Source organism: Orcinus orca, chromosome 3 (genome assembly GCF_937001465.1).
Source record: "Orcinus orca chromosome 3, mOrcOrc1.1, whole genome shotgun sequence".
Taxonomy (NCBI): Eukaryota; Metazoa; Chordata; class Mammalia; order Artiodactyla; family Delphinidae; genus Orcinus; species Orcinus orca.
The window spans coordinates 176,290,285-176,312,442 of NC_064561.1; the positions used below are offsets into that span (position 1 = coordinate 176,290,285).

A 22,158-nucleotide genomic window follows, 5' to 3' on the forward strand; every position below is an offset into this window, starting at 1 on the left:
TAGGCTTGGTTTCTATAGGGGGTTTCATTCCTTCAACACATATCTTTAAAAGAGCCAACTCAGCATTTCCCGGGACCCTGGGACTGCATGGGACAGGTGGGGACGTACCTGCTAGCATCAGGGCTCGGATGCACTCCGTTCGGCCCTGCATGGCGGCTTTCATCAGGGCCGTGAAGCCAAACACGTTCCTCCTTTCAAGGTCAAGACCGGGGAAATAGTTCAACAAGTAGTTGGTGATGGTGACGTGCCCTGCAAAGAGAAATGCACACATGTATGGACCACACGCCACAAAGAGCGGGCGTTCCTGCGGCCTTCCTACACAGACGGAGGGAAACGCGGCATGGTCCACCGCTCTGGGGTGTGTGTGTGTGTGTGTGTGTCTGTGTGTGTTTGCCTCTCAGGCCGCAAAAAATAATTCTCAGGAGTCCAGGAAACGAGAAGACAGAGGGCCCTGCCCCGGCCATGCCCTTGCTGCCTCTGGTTCATTATTCCCTCCTGCCAAGCCACTTGCAAGTCCAGCTGTCCCATCAACCTGTTGAGGAGGGAATGTGGGGAGCAGGGACACTGCGGGGGTGGCGTGGGCAAACCCGAGCTGGCCTGACGCAGACGCTGGCTGGTCAGTGGGGAGGCCCTGCATGCTGTCGGCGCCCAGCAGGAGACGCCGATGCAAAACAGAAGATGAACCTCAGAGCCATTTCCCAGAACTCCAGAGCCTCAGGGAGGAGAAAGTCTTTATCTCATCATCATAACAACAGGATATGCCAGTGCACACTGCCACCCTATCACCACTCAGAGGCGCTCTCTCTCTCTCTCCCCCTCTCTCTCTCTCTCTCTCTCTCTCACACACACACACACACACACACACACACACAGGCAGGGAACCCAGGGAGTATTGCTACCCAGACCCTTATCCATAGACCCAAGCAGGTAAGAATATTCATTTCAAAATATAGATTTCTCCCCTTTATCGTCTCGCACTTCCAAAAAAGGACCTGATTTTCTGCTCACTCCCAGAGGGTTTTCAAAAAGCCCACGCACGCTTGGATAGCGGTGAATAAGGAGAACATCACGTAACAAGCAGTGTTCCCAGGATGCTCCTGGCTCACCCAGAGAAAGATCCTCAAACGACTCTTGTGCCACATAAAGAGCTCTGGGGTCAAATGCCCATGCTGCCCGAAGCCCACTGGCCACATCTATTAAGTCCTCGAGTGAAATGACATGCCACCCTCCCCCCCCGACTCTTCAGTCCCTTAGAGCAGGGTGTCAACCTTGGCACTACTGACACCTGGGGCTGGATTATTCTTTGTTGTAGGGCTGTTCTGTGCAGTGTGGGACGATTAGCACTGGGCTCTACCCACTAGATGCCAGTAGCTACCATACCCCTCCTCCCTCCCAGGTATGACAACCAAAAATGTGTCCAGACGTTGCCAAATATCCCCTATGGGGGCAAAATCACCCCTGTTGAGAGCCACTTGCTAGAGGCTCAGATTTCAGGACCAAGGTGGGAGATGGCTTCCTCTCCTGCTTACCTTCTCCCTGACCCCTGACCCGCCAGCCTGCCTCTTGGTTGCCGTTTCCATCCTGGCCCTAATCGTGATGGCTAACACACCCCGGGAAGGTGGGCAGTCTGCAGAAGCTCTCACCTGAGCCTGGGTGGAGGGCCTGGGGACCCAGCCTCCATTCTTACATGCCGAGGACTGGCTCGGAAATCCCGCCGTCATCCCCACCCCATACATGTCCCCCGGAAGCCCGCTGTCAGGGCTGCAGGTGTGACGCCTGGTGGACACTGCACTGCGACTTCTGCTGCTAACTGGGCACCACTAGCTCCTCGAAGGGAGGCCTCTGCACCACGGAGAAGCCAGGACCCCTGAGGCTCCGTCCCCAGCTGCTATCAGGAAGCACAATGGGTGAGACTGGACACATGGCAGAGGAGGTGAGGCCTCCTCCGGTGGGCGGGCAGCCATAGGACGCAAGGTGCTCCCGAGATGCAGCCCCCCTTGCCCTGCAGACTGGGAGGCCGAGGGAGCGGAGGCCCCCAGCACAGCAGCGTGGAGACCCCACCCCTCCCCTGCCGTAGCGACGTCCCCTGGGCCTCCATCCGGGTCCTGCCAATGCTGTGCACGCCCACCAGTAACTCCTCCCACGGCGGGAGCTCCGTACCCCCCATCGCACGCCGACCAAGACAGACAGAGTGCAGGCGGGGACCCAGTTACCCTCCTTGAATGGCACCCAGACACTGCAGGCTGCTGGCCAAGCAACAGTGCATCCTTCTCCTCAACTTCCAACTTAAAAATGAAACAAGCAACAGAAACTAGAGTGTGGGCTCCTCCAGAAGCAGTGTTGTCCCCTCACCATGGACCTCAGCCCACCTCCTGAACTCATCGCAAAAATCATGTAGCTTTCTGACTTTCTGATTTAAGCACTGACTAATATGATCGTGTCCGGGGGTCAACAAGCCAGAAGCAAATGGGTGGGACCTTCCCGCTCTGTGACTCACACGTTCCAACCAGCAGCTGACACTTTTTGAGTCATTCACACCACTTTACTTTCTGCTCTCCTTTACAGAGCACACCCCCACCAGGGGACGATGCTGGCTGTCAGGTGCCCAAAGCAGCTTAACTGCTCTAAACTGTTGGAGCAGGGGCGGGGGAGGGGAGTCCTTTGATCTCAGTTGGGTTTGTCGTCCAGCTAAACACTTTGCAGCACCTGTCAGTTAGATTTAGCCAGGGTCATAGTGAAACGAATTGCAATTGGAGCTGTTTCTTCAAAAACGCGAAAGAGCGTGGCCGCCGTATTTTCAGCACGATGTCCTTTGCACCGACATATCCTAAACACTCTGAACCGGCGGGGAGAGAAAAAACTGACCATCCACGAAACAAACGGCCCATTATACAGACCTGTTCTGCATGTTATGTAGAGATCAGAAAGACCAACGTGCAGTCCACTCGTTCTGACTACTGACTACAGGCTCGAGCTGCCAGTGACCCGTGAAATCACTCTCAGCTCCCCACTGGCTTTCCCAGAGTGACAGCACAATACCTGTTATCACGAAACAACCTCGCTCAACTGAAATCAAGGATGGACCCAGTGCTGCTAAGAATGAATAGATATTAACCTGAATAGATATTAACCTTTCTTCTTTATTTATTTTTATTTTATTATTATTATTTTTTTTGCAGTATGCAGGCCTCTCACTGTTGTGGCCTCTCCCGTTGCGGAGCACAGGCTCCAGACGCGCAGGCTCAGCGGCCGTGGCTCACGGGCCCAGCCGCTCCACGGCATGTGGGATCCTCCCGGACCGGGGCACGAATCCGTGTCCCCTGCATCGGCAGGCGGACTCTCAACCACTGCGCCACCATGGAAGCCCAACCTTTCTTTAAATCATGCCAATTAACCAAAAAGGAGCTTTTTTTCTTTTTCTTCAGTAAGATAGATAGATAGATGATAGGAAGAACACAGCCTTCCTTGCATAACAGAATGTGCCCCATATGGAAATCTAGTTTGAGCCTAGTCCAACTTTGACCGTATGGTATAGGATTTGGTTCCTGAAGTCCTCAGAGTGGACTTAACGAGCGGGCTGACCACACAGAGCTAAAGAACGTCCTCCACCGACCCCATGAGCCTTACCCTGCCTAAGAGAAGGGCTTAAGCAGCCCAGGGAATAAGTTAATTCTTGATGACATAGCTTCAGTGGAGTAACTAAATGGCCATGCAGACAGAGAACTGAGTACTTAAGAGAGCTGGCTCTGAGAACACTCAAATTCAAGCTCCCAGCCTGCCACTTAAAATCTGGGTGAGCCTGGGGAGGTAGGTCAACTTCACTGAGTCTCTGTTTCCACATCTGGAAAATGGGAGATAATATCAACCTCACAACTGTGACAATGACAGGAGATAAGGTGGTGTATAAAAAGGGCCTAACAGACAAATTTCTGGGCAGAAAAACTCCAAAAAAACTTATGCACTTGCTCCACTCCCAAGGAGGTGACACATAAGCACCCACTCGTCCTCTTGTGGGCTGTGCACAGAGACTCCCCTCCAAAGAGCAGACTGTGCTGGGGAGGGCGGTGGAGCGGTAATCTCACGAGAGTGGCCAGCATGACCTCAGCCGGTGATCAGGGTCAACGGTCATGTCCAGAGCCTGTGCCGACAAAGATTCTCCGCCTGATCAAACTTCACTCAGGCTCCTGAATCTTCTCCCCAGGCCCATCTGGGCCCTTCCTTGTAAAATCTCATTTCAGTTTAACGAGAACCACCCTCATCCCCACCGTGCTATCTGGTCATTCCTCATCCTCCACCAGCCCCCAGGTGACATCCGATCACCCTGGCCTGTCTTCAGCAAGAATCTTGTTAGGTCGGTTTGGCCGGAATCTCCCTGATGTTTCCTCTTAGTCATTTCCCACCCCAGACCCCCACCCTGCTCCTTGTCTATAAACACCCACATATCCATGCTGCAGTCGGAGTTAAGCCTACCCTCTCCCCTGGTGCAAAATCCCATTGTGACGGCCCTCATACCTATCGAGATGATTTTTGAATAAAGTCTGCCTGACCATCTCTGACAGGTGTCATTGAATTTTTCTTTAACAAACCCCTTCATATGATGTCATGCAAACGGCACTTTCCTCTGTAGTCCTCCTTTGAAAAACCCGCAACTCCACTGTAATCATGCAGAAAACACCAGACACACAAACTGAGGGACACTCTACCTGACGAGTACCTGACAAGCACTCCCCAGACTGTGAAAGTCATAAAGTCTGAGAAACTGTCACAAACAAGAGGAGCATGAGGGGACATGACAACAAAATGTCACATGGGATCCTAGCTGGGATCTTGGAACAGAAAAAGGACATTAGGGAAAAACTGAGGAAGTCTGAATAAAAAAATGGACTTTAGTTAATAAAAAAAAATGCATTGAGGAGATTGGTTCAAGATAGCAGAGTACAAGGACGTGCGCTCACTCCCTCTGCGAGGGCACCGGAATCACAATGGCTCAACAATCATTGACAGGAAGACACTGGAACTCACCAAAAAAGATACCCCACATCCAAAGACAAAGGAGAAGCCACAATGAGACGGTAGGAGGGGCGCAATCACAATAAAATCAAATCCCGTAACCGCTGGGTGGGTGACTCACAGATTGGAGAACAATTATACCACAGAAGTCCTCCCACTGGAGTGAAGGTTCTGAGCCCCACGTCAGGCTTCCCAACCTGGGGGTCTGGAAACGGGAGGAGGAATTTCCAGAGCATCAGACTTTGAAGGCTAGCGGGATTTGATTGCAGGACTTCGACAGGACTGGGGGAAACAGAGACTCCACTCTTGGAGGGCCCACATAAAGTAGTGTGCGCATCGGGACCCAGGGGAAGGAGCAGTGACCCCAGGGGAGACTGAACCAGACCTACCTGCTAGTGTTGGAGGGTCTCCTGCAGAGGCGGGGGGTGGCTGTGGCTCACCATGGGGACAAGGACACTGGCAGCAGAAGTTCTGGGAAGTACTCCTTGGCGTGAGCCCTCCCAGAGTCCACCATTAGCCCCACCAAAGAGCTGGGTAGGCTCCAGTGCTGAGTCACCTCAGGCCAAACAACCAACAGGGAGGGAACTCAGCCCCACGAATCAGCAGACAAGCAGATTAAAGTTTTACTGAGCTCTCCCCACCAGAGCAACAGCCAGCTCTACCCACCACCAGTCCCTCCCATCAGGAAGCTTGCACAACCCTCTTAGACAGCCTCATCCACCACAGGGCAAATAGCAGAAGCAAGAAGAACTACAATCCTGCAGCCTGTGGAATGAAAACCACATTCACAGAAAGAGAGACAAAATGAAAAGGCAGAGGGCTATGTAAAAGGTGAAGGAACAAGATATAACCCCAGAAAAACAACTAAATTAAGTGGAGATAGGCAACCTTCCAGAAAAAGAAGTCAGAATAATGATAGTGAAAATGATCCAGGACCTCAGAAAAAAAATGGAGGCAAAGATTGAGAAGATGCAAGAAATGTTGAACAAAGACCTACAAGAATTAAAGAACAAACACCTAGAAGAATTAAAGGACAAACAAACACAGATGAATAATACAGTAACTGAAATCAAAAATACACTAGAAGGAATCAATAGCAGAATAACTGAGGCAGAAGAACGGATAACTGACCTGGAAGACAGAATGGTGGAATTCACTGTCACAGAACAGAATAAAGAAAAAAGAAAGAAAAGAAATGAAGACAGCCTAAGAGACCTCTAGGATAACATTAAACACAGTGACATTCGCATTATAGGGGTCCCAGAGGAGAAGACAGAGAGAAAGGACCCGAGAAAACATTTAGAGATTATAGTAGAAAATTTCCCTAACATGGGAAAAGAAATAGCCACTCAAGTACAGGAAGCACAGAGTCCCAGGCAGGATAAACCCAAGGAGAAACATTTAGAGAAGAGCTAACACCCATCCTTCTCAAACTCTTCCAAAAACTTGCAGAGGAAGGAACACTCCCAAACTCATTCTACAAGGCCACCATCAAGCTGATACCTAAACCAGACAAAGATACTACAAAAGAAGAAAATTACAGACCAATATCACTGATGAATATAGACTCAAAAATCCTCAACAAAATACTAGCAAGCAGAATCCGACAACACACTAAAAGGATCATACACCATGATCAAGTGGGATTTATCCCAGGGATGCAAGGATTCTTCAATATATGCAAATCAATCAATGTGATATACCATATTAACAAATTGAAGAAGAAAAACCATATGATCATCTCAGTAGATGGAGAAAAAGCTTTTGACAAAATTCAACACTGATTTATGATAAAAACTCTCCAGAAAGTGGGCATAGAGGGAACCTAACTCAGCATAATAAAGGCTATATATGACAAACCCACAGCAAACATCATTCTCAAGGGTGAAAAACTGAAAGCATTTCCTCTAAGATCAGGAACAAGACAGGATGTCCACTCTCACCACTATTATTCAACATAGTTTTGGAAGTCCTAGCCACGGCAATCAGAGAAGAAAAAGAAATAAAAGGAATACAAATTGGAAAAGAAGAATTAAAGCTGTCACTGTTTGACATGGTACTATACATAGAGAATCCTAAAGATGCCACCAGAAAACTACTAGAGCTAATCAATGAATTTGGTAAAGTTGCAGGATACAAAATAATGCACAGAAATCTCTTGCATTCCTATACACTAACAACGAAAGATCAGAAAGAGAAATTAGGGAAAGAATCCCATTCATTATTGCAACAAAAAGAATAAAATACCTAGGAATAAACCTACCTAAGGAGGTAAAAGACCTGTTCTCAGAAAACTTTAAGACACTGATGAAAGGAATCAGAGATGACACAAACAGATGGAGAGATAGACCATGTTCTTGGATTGGAAGAATCAATATTGTGAAAATGACTATACTACCCAAAGCAATCTACAGATTCAATACAATCCCTATCAAATTACCAATGGCATTTTTCACAGGACTAGAACAAAGAACTTTACAATTTGTGTAGAAACACAAAAGACCCCGAATAGTCAAAGTAATCTTGAGAAAGAGAAACGGAGCTTGAGAAATCAGGCTCCCAGACTTCAGACTATACTACAAACCTACAGTCATCAAAACAGTATGGTACTGGCACAAAAACAGAAATATAGATCAATGGAACAGGATAGAAAGCCCAGAGATAAACCCACGCACCTATGGTCAACTAGTCTGACAAAGGAGGCAAGAATATACAATGGAGAAAAGACAGCCTCTTCAATAAGTGGTGCTGGGAAAACTGGACAGCTACATGTAAAAGAATGAAATTATAACACTCCCTAACACTATACAAAAAAAAAAAAAACCTCAAAATGGATTAGAGACCTAAATTTAAGACCAGACACTATAAAACTCTTAGAGGAAAATGTAGGAAGAACACACTTTGACATAAATCACAGCAAGATCTTTTTTGACCCACCTCCTAGAATAATGGAAATAAAAACAAAAATAAACAAATGGGACCTAATGAGACTTAAAAGCTTTTGCACAGCAAAGGAAACTATAAACAAGATGAAAAGACAACCCTCAGAATGGGAGAAAATATTTGCAAACCAAGCAATGGACAAAGGATTAATCTCCAAAAAATATAAACAGCTCATGCAGCTCAATATTAAAAAAACAAACAACCCAATCCAAAAATGGGCAGAAGACCTAAATAGACATTTCTCCAAAGAAGACCTACAGATGGCCACGAGGCACATGAAAAGCTGCTCAACATCACTAATTATTAGAAAAATGCAAATCAAAACTACAATGAGGTATCACCTCACACCAGTTAGAATGGGCATCATCAGAAAATCTACAAACAACAGATGCTGGAGAAGGTGTGGAGAAAAGGGAACCGTCTTGCACTGTTGGCAGGAATGTAAATTGATACAGCCACTATGGAGAACAGTATGGATGTTCCTCAAAACACTAAAAACAGAACTACCATATGACCCAGCAATCCCACTACTAGGCATATACCCAGAGAAAACCATAATTCCAAACGACACATGCACCCCAATGTTTGCTGCAGCACTATTTACAATAGCCAGGTCATGGAAGCCACCTAAATGCCCATTGACAGACGAATGGGTAAAGGAGATGTGGTACATATATACAATGGAATATTACTCAGCCATAAAAAGGAACGAAATTGGGTCATTTGTAGAGACGTGGATGGACCTAGAGACTGTCATACAGAATGAAGTCAGTCAGAAAGAGAAAAACAAATATCGTATATTAACACATATATGTGGAATCTAGAAAAAAGGTACAGATGAACCGGTTTGCAAGGCAGAAATAGAGACACAGATGTACAGAACAAATGTATGGACACCAAGGGGGGAAGCAGGGGTGGTGGTGGTGGTGTGATGAATTGGGAGATTGGGATTAACATGTATATGCTAATATGTATAAAATAGTTAACTAATTAGAACCTGCTGTATAAAAAAAGTAAAATAAAATTCAAAAAAATGTATCGATATGGGTTTATTTGTTTTGTGCAAGGTATCATCCTAGTGTAAGAGCCTAACGAAAGGGGAAACCAGGTGTGGGGTATAAGGGAATTCTCTGCACAATCTTTACAGTTTTTCTGTAATCAAAAGTTCATCTTCTGAAAGGGAGATCTAGGCTAGGGCCACTCGATAAGACTGCAAGGTAGGGACAATGGTTCTTGACTGGCTGCCGGGTGTGGATCCCGTCCACACAGTCCACAAGCCTCACCAGCGGTGGGGGAGGTGGGGTGCTCACCAAGTGGGTGTGCAATGGACAGAGGAGATGGTGGCCAGCCCCCGGGGGAGGGCCGGAAGGTAGAGAGGAGTTGTTGACTCAGAGCAAAGTGAATGGACAGGTCTTGGTGATTATTGGGCTGAGCCAAGTAACAGAAAGAGAAAAGTCAAAGATGACTCCTGGTACCACCCCAGCCCCAGGGTTCTGGCTTCGCTTTGGATGGCCAATGGCATTTTCTCTGAAAGTGTACGGGGGATAGAAGTCCATGGTAGCCAAGCTGGACTATCTTTCGAGCTATCTATGTTACCAAAGAAAAGGAAAGCTCCCTTCAGTTCATTGTCATGGTTTTAAAGAAAAAAGTTTAATATCTATATGTTCTTAGAAGCATCATATCCACTCTTGATTTCCACTGAGCAACAATCCCCCAAACCCCAAGGGGGGAATTTTAAACTTTCCAACTCTTAAGTCACCTACCTCACAGCAAACCCCTCTCCCAGGAGATGACACACCTCCTACTTCATAGAGGGAACTGAAACCACAAGGGAACCCCCTCAACTTTCCCCCATCACTCCCAAAACTTCCCCACATCCCTCTTAGTGAAAAGGAGGGTGTTTCTTCTCCTATTTAAAGATGCCAATCTCTCCTCCCCTTGCAGTGCTTTAAAGCCATTCCCCATCTACTTCTGGGGAATATATTTGTGCTACAAACTACTTCCTCTTTCTCTTCACCCTCTCCCGCCTTGCAAATTCATTCCCACCAGATTGTATTAACGGCCTAAATTCCTCACCTTGCCTTCTGCCACGTGGCTTCTAAGTTCTTCTGTCAAGAAGAACATTGGCTCACAGGACACCTACAGGCATGATGCCAACAGAAGCTTGAAACACACTCACTGATGGGACTCCTTCTACACTTGTGCCTCAGCTATCTCCCTAAGAAGAACGTGCCAGGCTGATACAATGGTCCCAGGTAGAGGATGAGAAATGCACGGAGCAGAGCAGACCCAGCTGAATGGTCCAGCTCACCCACAGACACACGAGCAAAAGCAGTCTAGATCAGCCAATCCCCAGCCCATCCGCAGATGCATCAACTATAAACATATTTTAAACTAGAGTTTGGGGGTGGTCATGCAGCAGTAAGCTGGTATATATGCTCAAGGGTCTCCCATCTTAAAATATATATGATTGTCTTAGTCCATTCAAGCTGCTGTAAGAAACTGCCATTGACTGAGTGGCTTAAACAACAAACATTTATTTCTCACAGTTCTGGAGGCTGGGAAGTTCAAGATCAAGATGCCAGCAGATTCAGTGTCTGGTGAGAGCCTGCTTCCTGGTTCATAGGGTATCTTCTTGCTGTGTCCTCACATGGAAAAAAGGGTGAGGGAGCTCTCTGGAGTCTCTTGTATTAAAGCACTAACTCTATTCATGAGGGCTACACCCTCATGACCTAATTACCTCCCCAAAGCTCCACCTCCTATTACTATCACTTGGGGATTAGGATTCAACGTATTAATTTGGAGGGAAGACATAAACATCCAGTTCATTGCAGTGACCAACAGTAATCCCCAGGACCTGTCTTTGTATTCCCGCCACCCACCACCAATCATCTGACTCCTTTTCAGGCTAACTTCCAGAGTCTTCTACTCTCACTCTTGCTACTTATACCCCCCACCAATTCTCCTGAAACCGTCTTCCATCATTCCCCAATCACTGTCTTGTAGCAATATCCAATGGTTACTAGTCAGTTCCCATCTTACTAGACATCTCTGTAGCATTTACCACTTGCTTGTTCCATCCTTTTGAAACACTTTCTGCAAATGTCCTGATAGCTCACCCTTCTGCTTTTCTTCCTCTCTCTCCAGCCACTCAATTTTCTTTGTGAATTCTTCTGTTCTCTGCTTTCTGAAATGCCACTGTTCCTCAGATGTATGACTAAGCCCTCTTCTCATCCCCTACACTCTCCCTTGGTGATCCTATCCCCTCTCATGGATCAAGTTATCATCCTAAAACTTCCAGATCACTTATTGCTAGCTAATCTCTCTTTCTGAGTTTCTTACCTAAATATCTCTACTGGATATTTCATCTTGGGCATCCCACCAACAAAGCAAACTCAACACATCAAACCCAAAACATGTTTCTTCCAAACCTGCTCCTCTCACCCACATTCCTTATTCAATGATGAATACCACCAATAACTGACAGAGGTGCCCAAGACAGAAATCTGGGCTTTCTCTTCAGCCCTCCCCTAATCCCTTCCCCATCGAAGTATCATGGAATTCTGCCAATGCCACCTCTTAAACATCTTCCAAACCTGTCCATGTTTCTCCATCCCCACTTCTAACCTAGATGAGGGCCACCACATCCTTCCTGGGGTCCACCCCTCTCCTACCTGGACTTCCTGGTCCGATTTCTGCCCCATTCTCCACACTACCAGCAAGAAACTCTTCTGACCAGCACAACAACTACTTAAAACCCGTCATGGTTTCTACTCTTTAGATGAAGTCTCAACTCTTTAACCAGCTAGCTCCTTCTTTATCTGACCCTGCTCTCTGAAGGGCAGCAGAATATGCCACCTCAAAACATGCAACTTTGACATTTATTTTGAGCTGAAGGCAACTGAGAAGAAGCAATTACAAGAAAAGTTCCCTGTCCTCCCCCATTTGCCTAAAAGCAGGACATACATTTTCTTATTTTATTGCTTTATGTTTCCCCAGTTTTACTGAGATATAATTAACATATATCACTGTGTTAAATTAAGGTGTACAGCATAATGATTTGACTTACATATATTGTGAAACATTACCATAGTAAGTTTAGTTAACATCCATCATCTCATATAGGTACCAAAAAGGGGGGGCGGGGATGGTTTTTCTTCTTTGTGATGAGAACTCTTCAAAAACTGCTTTCCCTTGTCCTGTCATTTCTCCACAAATGTATTGCTCTTTATGGAAGATGACGTATAAGCCAGAGTTCTAAGCCACTTCCTTGAGTTATTCATTTTTCCCTGGGTGTCCCCCATTTACACACGCGTGTTTATAGATGTCTGGCCCTCTCTTGTTAGTCTTTTATTACAGGGGTCTCAGTTGGGAACCCAGAAGGGTAGAGAGAAGGTTATTTTTCCTCCCCTATATCCCCTCTTCATCCTCAGCTCTTGCACCAATGCCCTTCTCCTCGACTCTTTAATCATAACTCTCTTTTTAATTCAGCCGTGTACCACACTTTCTCTAATCTGGTGGCCTTCGCACCAGGCTAGTTCCCCGCCTGGTATACTCTTTCTTTGCTTTCTACCCAATTACCTGATGAGCCTTCCCTTCCACTGGAAGCTCTGCCCTGGTCCCCCAAGCCTGGATTAGGCACCTGGACCATCATGCCTCATGGTCCACATTTCCATGTGGCCGTGGATTCCCACAGCCACCACTGTTGCTCATAAGTTCAAAACTTCCAACTGACTGCAAGCTCAATAAATATTTAGTAAGTAAAAGGGCGGAAGGATTCCTACTTCTCCCTTGAAAAAATTCACTTATCAAAAAGGTTGCTAATTTTCAAGCCATAACCCACATTAACTAAGATTACATGGCCATCACAATTATTAATTCAACATGTAATTGGGTACCAATGATGGGCTAAATGTCTTGTTTATTCCTTTATTCAAGGAAAGGAAACAGACAATAAACGTGTGCAGACCTAAAAATGGAATTAGGGTTGTCTAAAGACTTGATGGGTCTGACACCAGGTACTCAAAATACACTTTTCCAAACCAGGCCAGCAGAGGGAACTGTTGATTGGAAATATCAAGTCCCAGCAGCACTGAGGAAGAGAACAGATTCTTCGTCCCCATCCAGAGGAGGAGAAAATGCACAAGGGGAGCAGGGGACGGGCAGCACAGACAGGCTTTCCTCTTGTCTGACCGAGGAGCAGGGCCAGCTGCTGCGAAGGAGGTGGCATTGCTGTGCTCAGTCAGAAAGGCTCCAAAAAATGGAGTTTATGGGAAAAGGCGAGGCGATGCTAGGAAACCTCAGAGACGTGCCAAGTTCTAATGTACTTAAAACAGTAGAAACCGAGTACAAGGAAAACACTTCAAAAATCCATAAAGATCACAATGAAGTCAGACTAGAAATCGTGATCGGCTGTAGTGATAATAAGATAAATACAATGAAGAGGCGTTGGCCTGCCTCAGGCCAAGTCCTACATTCTCCTCTGAAGCGGGACACTCCCCAAATCCAGTTCACAATTCAGAACACACACAGGCAGCCTGAGCCTGCCAGCCACTCCTGGGAGCCTCACTGCCACCCTGTCCCCAGCAAACAAGTGACATGAATAATGCCAGGCTGGCTCTCAGTGCATTTCCTCCAAAATCTTAAAGATAATTTCAAGGAATAACAAGTTTTAAGGACGCACCAGAGGTTACTTGTACTGAACCAGCTTGATAGTATCACCAGTTCAGAAGGACCCCTGCAGTTTTCTCACTTCATCTTACTCCTGCTCTTCTGTTCAAGGGGAAGAAGAAACGGAGAAAGTAAACACCTGACGCCATCCCCGGGGCGTGTAATTCATTTCTTTGGTTATATCCTACTTTATACTTTTGTTAGGGGAAGTAAGGTAGAAATTGAAATTACTGGCTGAATGAGATTTAGGGATTATTTGAGGCTTTATTTTCATATATCCTCTCCATGGTAAAGGCCTAACTTAGATTCAGCTGTATCTTTATTCCGCATAAGGACCTGAGAAGGTGAGACTTCGCAGAGAACACGGCCAGGCAGACCCAGGCATTTGCATCCTCATTTACACTCCCGACTCTCGGACGAGCTACACAGCTGTGATATCAAATAATAGAAACATGTGGTCACTTTACAGTTTTCCTTAACCACACAGATTCTGCGGGGGCCAAAGGTGACTGAGGTCACTCCACCGCCCTGGCCAGCGATTTGTTTTGCCTGGGGCAGGGTGTGTGATGCAACCCTGGCAGATGTAACTGAAGCTGTGCTGGAGGCTTCTGGAGATGTTTTCCCATCTTAGAGAACAGAACACGGACAGGGATTTGTTCCTCCTTCCTGAAGCCTCCTGTGCTGTAACGTGAAGCCACACTGCTTGGAGCTGCCAGGCCATCTTGGGACCATGAGGCAAAAGGTCAGGAGCATTTCTGAGAAGCCGGCTCCAGGTCCTGACATCAGGAAGTCATGCGGTGAAGCAACCCCCCAACTGTTGCCTTCAGACACATCATGTTGCAAGAGAAGACTGTTTCCTCATCGTTGAAGTTTGTTTTGTTGGGTATTCAGTAGACTGCACCCAAAAGCACTGCAGCAGATCCTAGGCTCCAATAAGCATCAGGGAAACACAAAGAGCAAGCGAAGTCCATTTTGAGTTAACAAACTCTCAACCCTTGGGAACGTGGTGGGAAAGATAAATTGGTACAGCTTTTCCTAAAGGCCACTCGGCAGGGGCTACGTAAATGTGCACATTTAAAAGGTGGGCATCCTTTGATGAAGCGATTGAGTTCTAAGAATCTATCCGTGCATTTCTTCTCTTTCCTTCTCTGACCTGCTCTGACCGCCACAGACCACACCTGCCGGGTTCCTTAGCCCTGAAGTCTCAGGTGTGACTGAGCAGGGGCCCGGTGGAAGGAGGGCGGGTATGAGCCCCTGTCCCCTGCCCACCTCCCTCCTTGAGTGGCTCAGGTGTCCCAGGTCCCAGCTCCTGGGGGCAGCCTTCCCGGGCTCTCTCCCTCTCCAGGGCCTGCCCCTGAGCTCTGCTGCCACCTCTACTCACAGCCCCCTTACCCATTCCTCAGCTTAGACTCTGAGCGCACCTGCCGCTCCACCTGTTTCCGGCCGGGATGCTGACAGGTACGCCCTCCTCAGAGATGCGCCCCTCGTCCCCAGCCCATCAACACAAAGGGCTCCACTCCAGCGTGGTCTGAAACAGCCTCATTCAGAAACCCGTGCACACTAGACTTTAAATTTGGGAGATGGGGTTACGTGTGCCCTTGCCCGCCCTGTAGACCCAGCACTTAGCACAGCCCTTGGACATGAAGTGACTGCTGAATAAATATTTGTTTTAAAAGAGGATCTTGTGGGGCTTCCCTGGCGGCGCAGTGGTTCAGCGTCTGCCTGCTGATGCAGGGGACACAGGTTCGTGCCCCGGTCCGGGAGGATCCCACACGCCGTGGAGCGGCTGGGCCCGTGAGCCATGGCCGCTGAGCCTGCGCGTCCGGAGCCTGTGCTCCGCAATGGGAGAGGCCACAACAGTGAGAGGCCCGCGTACCGCAAAAAAAAAAAAAAGAGGATCTTGTATAGAATGGATGACCCATGGCTTACCGAACTGTCTCAGTTACTGGACTCGGGGGACACGGCCCCGAACACACCATCACTCGGGTGTGCCGCTGTAAGAGGCAGGGAAATCTCGTGTGCACAAGTCTACACGGAAAGATCTCCTAGATAGACTGAGTGAAAAAAATTAAAATCACAGTCTCTACAGAATTACCCCATTCACGGAAATAAAAGGTGCGTGCACACCCTTTGTGTTTAAAAGGAGAGAGAGTGAGTTCTGGAAACGTAACCAACTGGAACGTGGTCAGTCAATGAGAGAATTGGGGAGAGTGAAAAGGGACTTCTTTTTTTTATATAATAATACTTCTGTGGTGATTTTTCACTGTAAGCATGTATTACTAAACATCTTTTGGAATTAAGACATCATCAAATAAATAAAGCTGGTTATGGAATTGGATTAAAACGGGACATCATTTGATGCTATCAGCTGAAAGCCCAAACAGCCTCTCTTTGGTCAAACAGTACATGAAAGTCATGAGCAGATGCTCAGTTGCTTTCCTTTATTCTCCCTTTGATTTAGCGACAGCTCTGTGTCCCTCCGACATCTCACCCAGGTCCATGAACTACCCCTACCCCACCCCACCCCTGGCTCTTATACCCACTGACAGGCACTCTGGGTCATCATTCGGTATAGGAACATGGAAAGCCCCAGTTCTCAGAGTGAGGTCCCCAGACCAGAGGCATCAGCATCACCGGGGAACTCACTGAAAGGCACAGTCTCGAGCCCCACCCCAGACCTACACAACCCAGAACTCCTGGGGTGGGGCCCAGAAATCCGTGTTTTAACCAAATCTGGGTTAAAACATAGATTACCCACCTGTGGGTGACAGCGATCCCGCTTGTAACCGAGCAGGACCCTATGAGGCCTTCACGGGACAGACCACCACCCCGTGTCCTCTGCCTTCCTCTTGTTGGTAGAAAAACTTTAGCCTCGTGGGCCTCCCCCGAGTTCCAAAGAAAAAATTTAATCAGAGAAGTGAGAAAATGCAGAAACAAAGGAAAACAGGCAAGCCAGACAAATTAATAATGGTTTCGCCATCACACAAAGTCAAGGCTCTTGAGTTCCTCCTCAAGGGCTATAGACGATAGAATCTGAGTCATGTCCTTGAAGCTATTTTGCAGATACCAAAGTCCCCACCAGGTGGGAGAAGTTAACCGTATGCTACCCACAGGCATGTAGACCCCCAGACGGGTCGGAACCAGAAGGTTGATGATGTTGACTCCCAGTTACTTCCCACCAGCCAATCAGAAGAGCGTCCACGAGCTGATCACACACCCCACAGCCCCTTCCCTCACCCTGTCTTTAAAAACCTCTCCCTGAAGGCCTGTGGGGAGTTCAGGCCTTTTAAACCCTAGCTGCCTGGACTCCTTGCTTGGTGCCTGCAATAAACGCTGCCCTCTCCTCCACCACACCTGGTGTCAGGACACTGGCTTTACTGCCTGCGGGCGAGTAGACCCAAGTCTGGTTCAGTAACAAGCTCAAGGCTGTGCTCTCAGAGAGGGAAGCAGTCCCGTGGAGGTCATGACCTCCACCTGCGGCAATAAATTAGGGAAAAATCGCTTCCTTACATGGAGGCAATTAAGAGAAAGAAGGACATGCTTTCTAACTGGACTTCTTTTAAAGTAGCACAAGAACCATACTCCCCCTCCTTCCCCTCCCCCTAAACAATTCAATCCTAAAGCTCCGGTGGGCAGAGCCAGGAGGCCTCCCCCACCCCCGAAGCCCTGGGTGGGTGTCCCAGGGCTCAGAGCCCCCATGGAGGGAGCGGGGACCACGCAGAGGTGAGAGTGGTTAAGAAACAGACACTACAGACAGAATTTGGACGAATCAGTCAATAGGCCAAGGATCGTGGAAGCCAGGAAAAAGAGAAAATATGTTACAATATTTTGTTTCTATAAAAGAAGATGGAAAGAAACTTATCTACGCATCCAGTCGTTAACAATGGTTATTACCTCTAGAAAGTAAAACGGGAAAGAACTAAGAGTGAGGAGCTAAGAGATCTTCACCCTTAAGTTTAATTGCTTTATGTGTTTAATTGCTTATGTGTTGTTTTTTTCCAAACATTGTGTATCGTTTTCTACGATCAGCTTATAAGAACATCAGCTGAGTGGAGAAAGCACCCAGGATGGCCACCACGTTGCCAGCCTCCTGCACGACCCGGTCTGGGTCACATCCCCGCCCCCCTGCCACGCCCTCACCTCTGGTACCCATATACTTAAACACACCCCAGCCATGTGAGTCCTGCCAACTGCCCTCCAGTCTAACTCTGTCTGGAGGGGAGGCTCCACTGGGGACCACCAGCGCTCTTGAGGTCACAGCAGGAGGGCCATGAACACAGGAGTCTTGTCCCCTGTCCCAGTTTCCCGCCCATGACCAAAGCAATAGGGAGAAGCCTTATCGGTACTAGAAACCACAGAAGGACACCATCCACTGGCCAGAATTCCAGAAAGGAATTTCTGTCAGAGGCAGTGGAGACAGGAGCCAGCTGTAGGGAAGGATGGGGCATTACAGGGTTTTGTTTTTGTTTCTGTTTTTAACTTTTAATTTTATATTAGGGTATAGCCGATTAACTATGTTGTGATAGTTTCAGGTGACTCAGCCGTACATATACGTGTATCCATTCTCTCCCAAACTCCCCTCCCACCCAAGCTACCAGGTAACATTGAGCAGAGTTCCCTGTGCTGTACAGCAGGTCCTTGTTGGTTACCCATCTTAAATATAGCAGTGTGTACGTGTCAATCCCAAACTCCCTAACTATCCCTTCTCCCCACCCTTCCCCCCTGGTAGCTATAAGTTCGTTCTCAAAGTCCATGAGTCTGTGCATTACATGTGTTTGAGTAGACCTGGGGCAACTCCAGCAGTGCCCCAGGGAAAAAGGGGGGCTGCGGGGATGCACGGAGACCCACTGATGCCGTTTCCAACGCCCAGGCACATGAGCCAAGCAGGAGACCTGAGGTGCTCCCACGCCCAGCTCCTGCGGCCAGCAGAAACGACACCAGGTGGGGTGTGTGGTGCTCAACCTTGGCCGGCACAGACCGCTGCCCCACCGCACGCCTGCAGCCCAGGGACGGGAGCTGCCGCTGTGACTGCCCTCAGCCCCACCTGGATTTCTCCCTCTGCACCCCAGGCCTCAGACCCAGAGCCTGGAAAGCACATGGATCCCTTTCCTTCTCCCTTTGCTGGGCCTCTCTCTAACCTTGAAAGGACCTGTGTCATCTTTGACTTAAATAAACCAGTTCAGGGAAGCACAGGCTCTGCTTAAAGATGAGCGTTATGGACTAAACGTTATCTTCCTCCAAATTCCTATGTTGAAGCCCCGAACCCCCAACGTGACTGTACTGGAGATGGAGACTTTGTGCGGGTAACTTAAGGTTAAATGAGGTCAGAAGAGTGGTGCCTGATCCAATAGGACTGGTGTCCTCATAAAAGGAGACACCAGAGACCTGGATCTTGCTCTCTCCACCGTACAGGGACACAGCAGGAAGATGCCACATGCATGCCAGGAACAAAATGGCCCAGCACCTTGACCTTGGACTTCCAGCCTCCAAAACTGTAAGAAATAAATTTCTATTGTTTAAGCTCCCAATTTATGGTATTTTGGTAATAGCAGCCCAAACGGGCTAAGACATAAGTATTCTCATGAAGAAAAAAATAAATTTAACCCAATGAATAGCATAAAAACAAACTGATGAAGAAATATGAAGCATTTCCACAGATCCTGGAGTAGAAGATAGAAAAGAAAAAAACAATGATGAGAGAAAGCTGTGACGTGAGGACCTAACCTACACCTAAGAGGAGGGGAACCCCAGAAAGCAAAAACAAAACAAGGCAGATGCAGTGTTCAAAGAGATAACAGAAAAGTGTTTCCTGAAGTAAATATATGCCTAATATAAGTCAAACACAGAGAGCAGGAATGGAAATATACGATAGTGACAGTTGGGTTTTTTTTTGTTGGTGGTGGTTGGTTGGGTTCTTCTCAAGGATAGGGGGCAGGAGATCTTTATAGGCTGAGAAACAGGGTATCAACAAAGACAAAAATTAGGCTGGACTCTTAGACTATTCCTCTGCAACATGAAATTTTTTTTTAAAAAAAGCAAAAGACAAGTTGTTATTTTCTGAATGAAAACAAAATAAAAACATTTTCAAATAGGCAAGAATTCAGAAAGTGCCTCATGGGTATTAAACAACCACTAATATCCCTACACACATAAAGAGCTCTCGCAAATCAATAAGTAACTTCGCCTTCGTACTTTCTCATACTCCAGGATGAGACTCGTGCTCTCGTCCATGCCTTGGCCCTGCTGCTCAGGAACGCCTGGCATCCCTTCTGTATTCCGGCAGGGACTGGAGTCTGACGCTCCACACTTTCCTCCTGCCGTGAAGACCTCTTACTTAGATGGCTCAGCATTTCAAAGGCCTGGGGACCGAGTGGAGGCAACGTTTCTCCGACCACCGCTCCTTTCATGTACACCCCTCTGAGCTGGCGTTCCAAAGGCTGAAAGCCAGCCCAGACCCACCTCTCCCCTACAGCCCACCATCACGACCACCAGGACCTGAGCCTTCTGCCACTCGGCTTCTGCTCCCTCTCTGCTCTCTGAAACAGCCTCTGTGCCCACCAGGATCATCTCGCCCGTCACCACACACCCAGCCTCACGCCACTCAAACGCATTCCCTCGCATTGTATCTAGACCCTTGATGACCTGGTCCCCTGCCTCCTCGTGGGGCCACCCCTCCCCCATCCTAGACACACACGGTCCTTGGCTCTTCCTAAGACATGCCTGGCTCCCTATTGGTCCTGAAGCTCTGTGGTGCATCGGCTGGCATGGCCTCCCTCTGACCTCTGCAATGCCCAGCTCAATGCCCACCCCCTCCACGACCCCTGTCCCAAACCACCAGGCTAGACGGGGTGTTCTCACGCCAAGGCTCTCAGCGCACCTGTTCATCAGAGCCCCATCAGATGGCCATTTAGCTGGACAATTACTCAAGGGCAGAAGTGCCCTTCACTTCACCACCCCTGGTCCCTGCCCAGGTTCTTGGCCAGTGGGGGTAATGAGTGATCAGGTCACGGTCACTGAACGCCTCTCACAATATCCTTTTACTCTTTTGCTGTTCAGGACGTTGTGCACCTGGGCTTTCAAAGTCTGGAGCGCCTCCACGCAGGGAAAGCTTCACGCCCTGACACCTGACGAGGTGGACGTGTGTGAGCACAGCCCTGACACCTGGCTAAGTTTGGGGGGTTTTCTGCCTTAGGCTTCTCGATTGAAAAGCAGGTGAGCACAGACTACTTCCCGTTATGGGGACAAAACTGCAAGATGCTGAGTCTCTGCTTCCACTGGGCTCCGCAATCAGTCACCCACGCTGGATTAGACACAGGGGCCTGTGATGCAAGACAGGACAGGGAAGTCCCCCTTGGGTGGCAGCGGCAGAAATTCCCTTTCCACAGTCAACACGCTGTGTGGTTTGGGGCATTTTCTGCAGCGTCCCGGCCCTGAGTCTGGTTCTCAACAACTCTCAGCAACAGTGACCCACATTCTTTAATAAATAAACGCCTTTTCTTCCTAACTCAGCCAGAAGTAGCTTCTCTGCTGGAAACTGAGAACCTGAGTGATGCAACAGACGTAATTTTGACGGCCAAGAATTTTGAAAGTGGTCTATTACAAACCGGGTTAGTACCACGGTTACAAAGGAAGCGCAGTTCTGAAGGGATGAGCACAGTTTCATGTTTGTCCCCAAAATGTCTGAGTACAATTCCAGAAGAGGAGAGCTGTGCACAGGGCACTTGGCAATGCTGGCATAAGGACCACCTCTGGAGATGAACATCCCAGGACGAAGTTCACTTACCCTTTACAAAGCGCTCTCACTACCAGCCTCACCTTGTTACACTGATACACTCTCTGCAAGAAGCCCCTGGTCTCCTTTACATCCCCAAGCCAAGTGCAAGGTTACCTCATAAACATGTCCACTTGTATACATTCACTGTCACTAGTGCCTCTTCCACTCATGAGCTCACCAGCACCTCCCAGATCCCGGGAGCACAGGGTGGGGTGCAGTGCTCTGGGGTAGGGGACGTGGAGCTGGCTTTCTGGGGCAGCTTCTTGTTGAAAGGCTTCGGGCAGTTTCAGAGCTAGCTCTGCCCCACGCTGAGTCCTGCACTAGTGCGTAAACTGCACTTGGCACAGACAGCAGACCTGACTCCCTACTAGGTCTATTCCTTTTGCTCTCACCTTTGTACTCTGTCGCCTGTGCTTAGTCATGCTGGCTCTGCACCTTTTGTAAAAGAATGTTGCCTATAGCCTGAAATATACAGGATAGCTCCTTCTCCAGGTCCTGAACTCTAAAGGTGTAACACTTTTCCATCCACATAGAGATAAAAAGTTGCAAAACAGAAAACAACTGTCTTGTTGGAGGTTTATAGGAACATTGTGACCAGACCTGTTCAAACAGCTGCAAGAACAAAGGATTCTGGCAGGAAGAAGTTTCCAACAACCAGCCACACCCCCTCCCCTTTTAGTATAAAAGAAGCCTGAATTCTAACTCACGGAAGACGGTTCTTTGGGACACCAGTTCACCTGCACCATCCTCTTGGTCTGCTG

General features: G+C 48.0%; 1 protein-coding gene across 3 annotated transcripts in view; it reads right to left on the reverse strand.

Annotated features, from left to right (window-relative positions):
* The window catches only part of ANKRD33B (ankyrin repeat domain 33B), an 89,189-nt gene that overhangs the window by 20,343 nt on the left and 46,688 nt on the right, over positions 1 to 22,158 (reverse strand). For all 3 annotated transcript variants that reach the window (XM_004274487.3, XM_033436587.2, XM_033436585.2), the window contains exon 3: positions 109 to 249. In XM_004274487.3, coding sequence (XP_004274535.1) covers positions 109 to 249 — 141 coding nt within the window. The remainder of the gene's footprint in view (positions 1 to 108; positions 250 to 22,158) is intronic.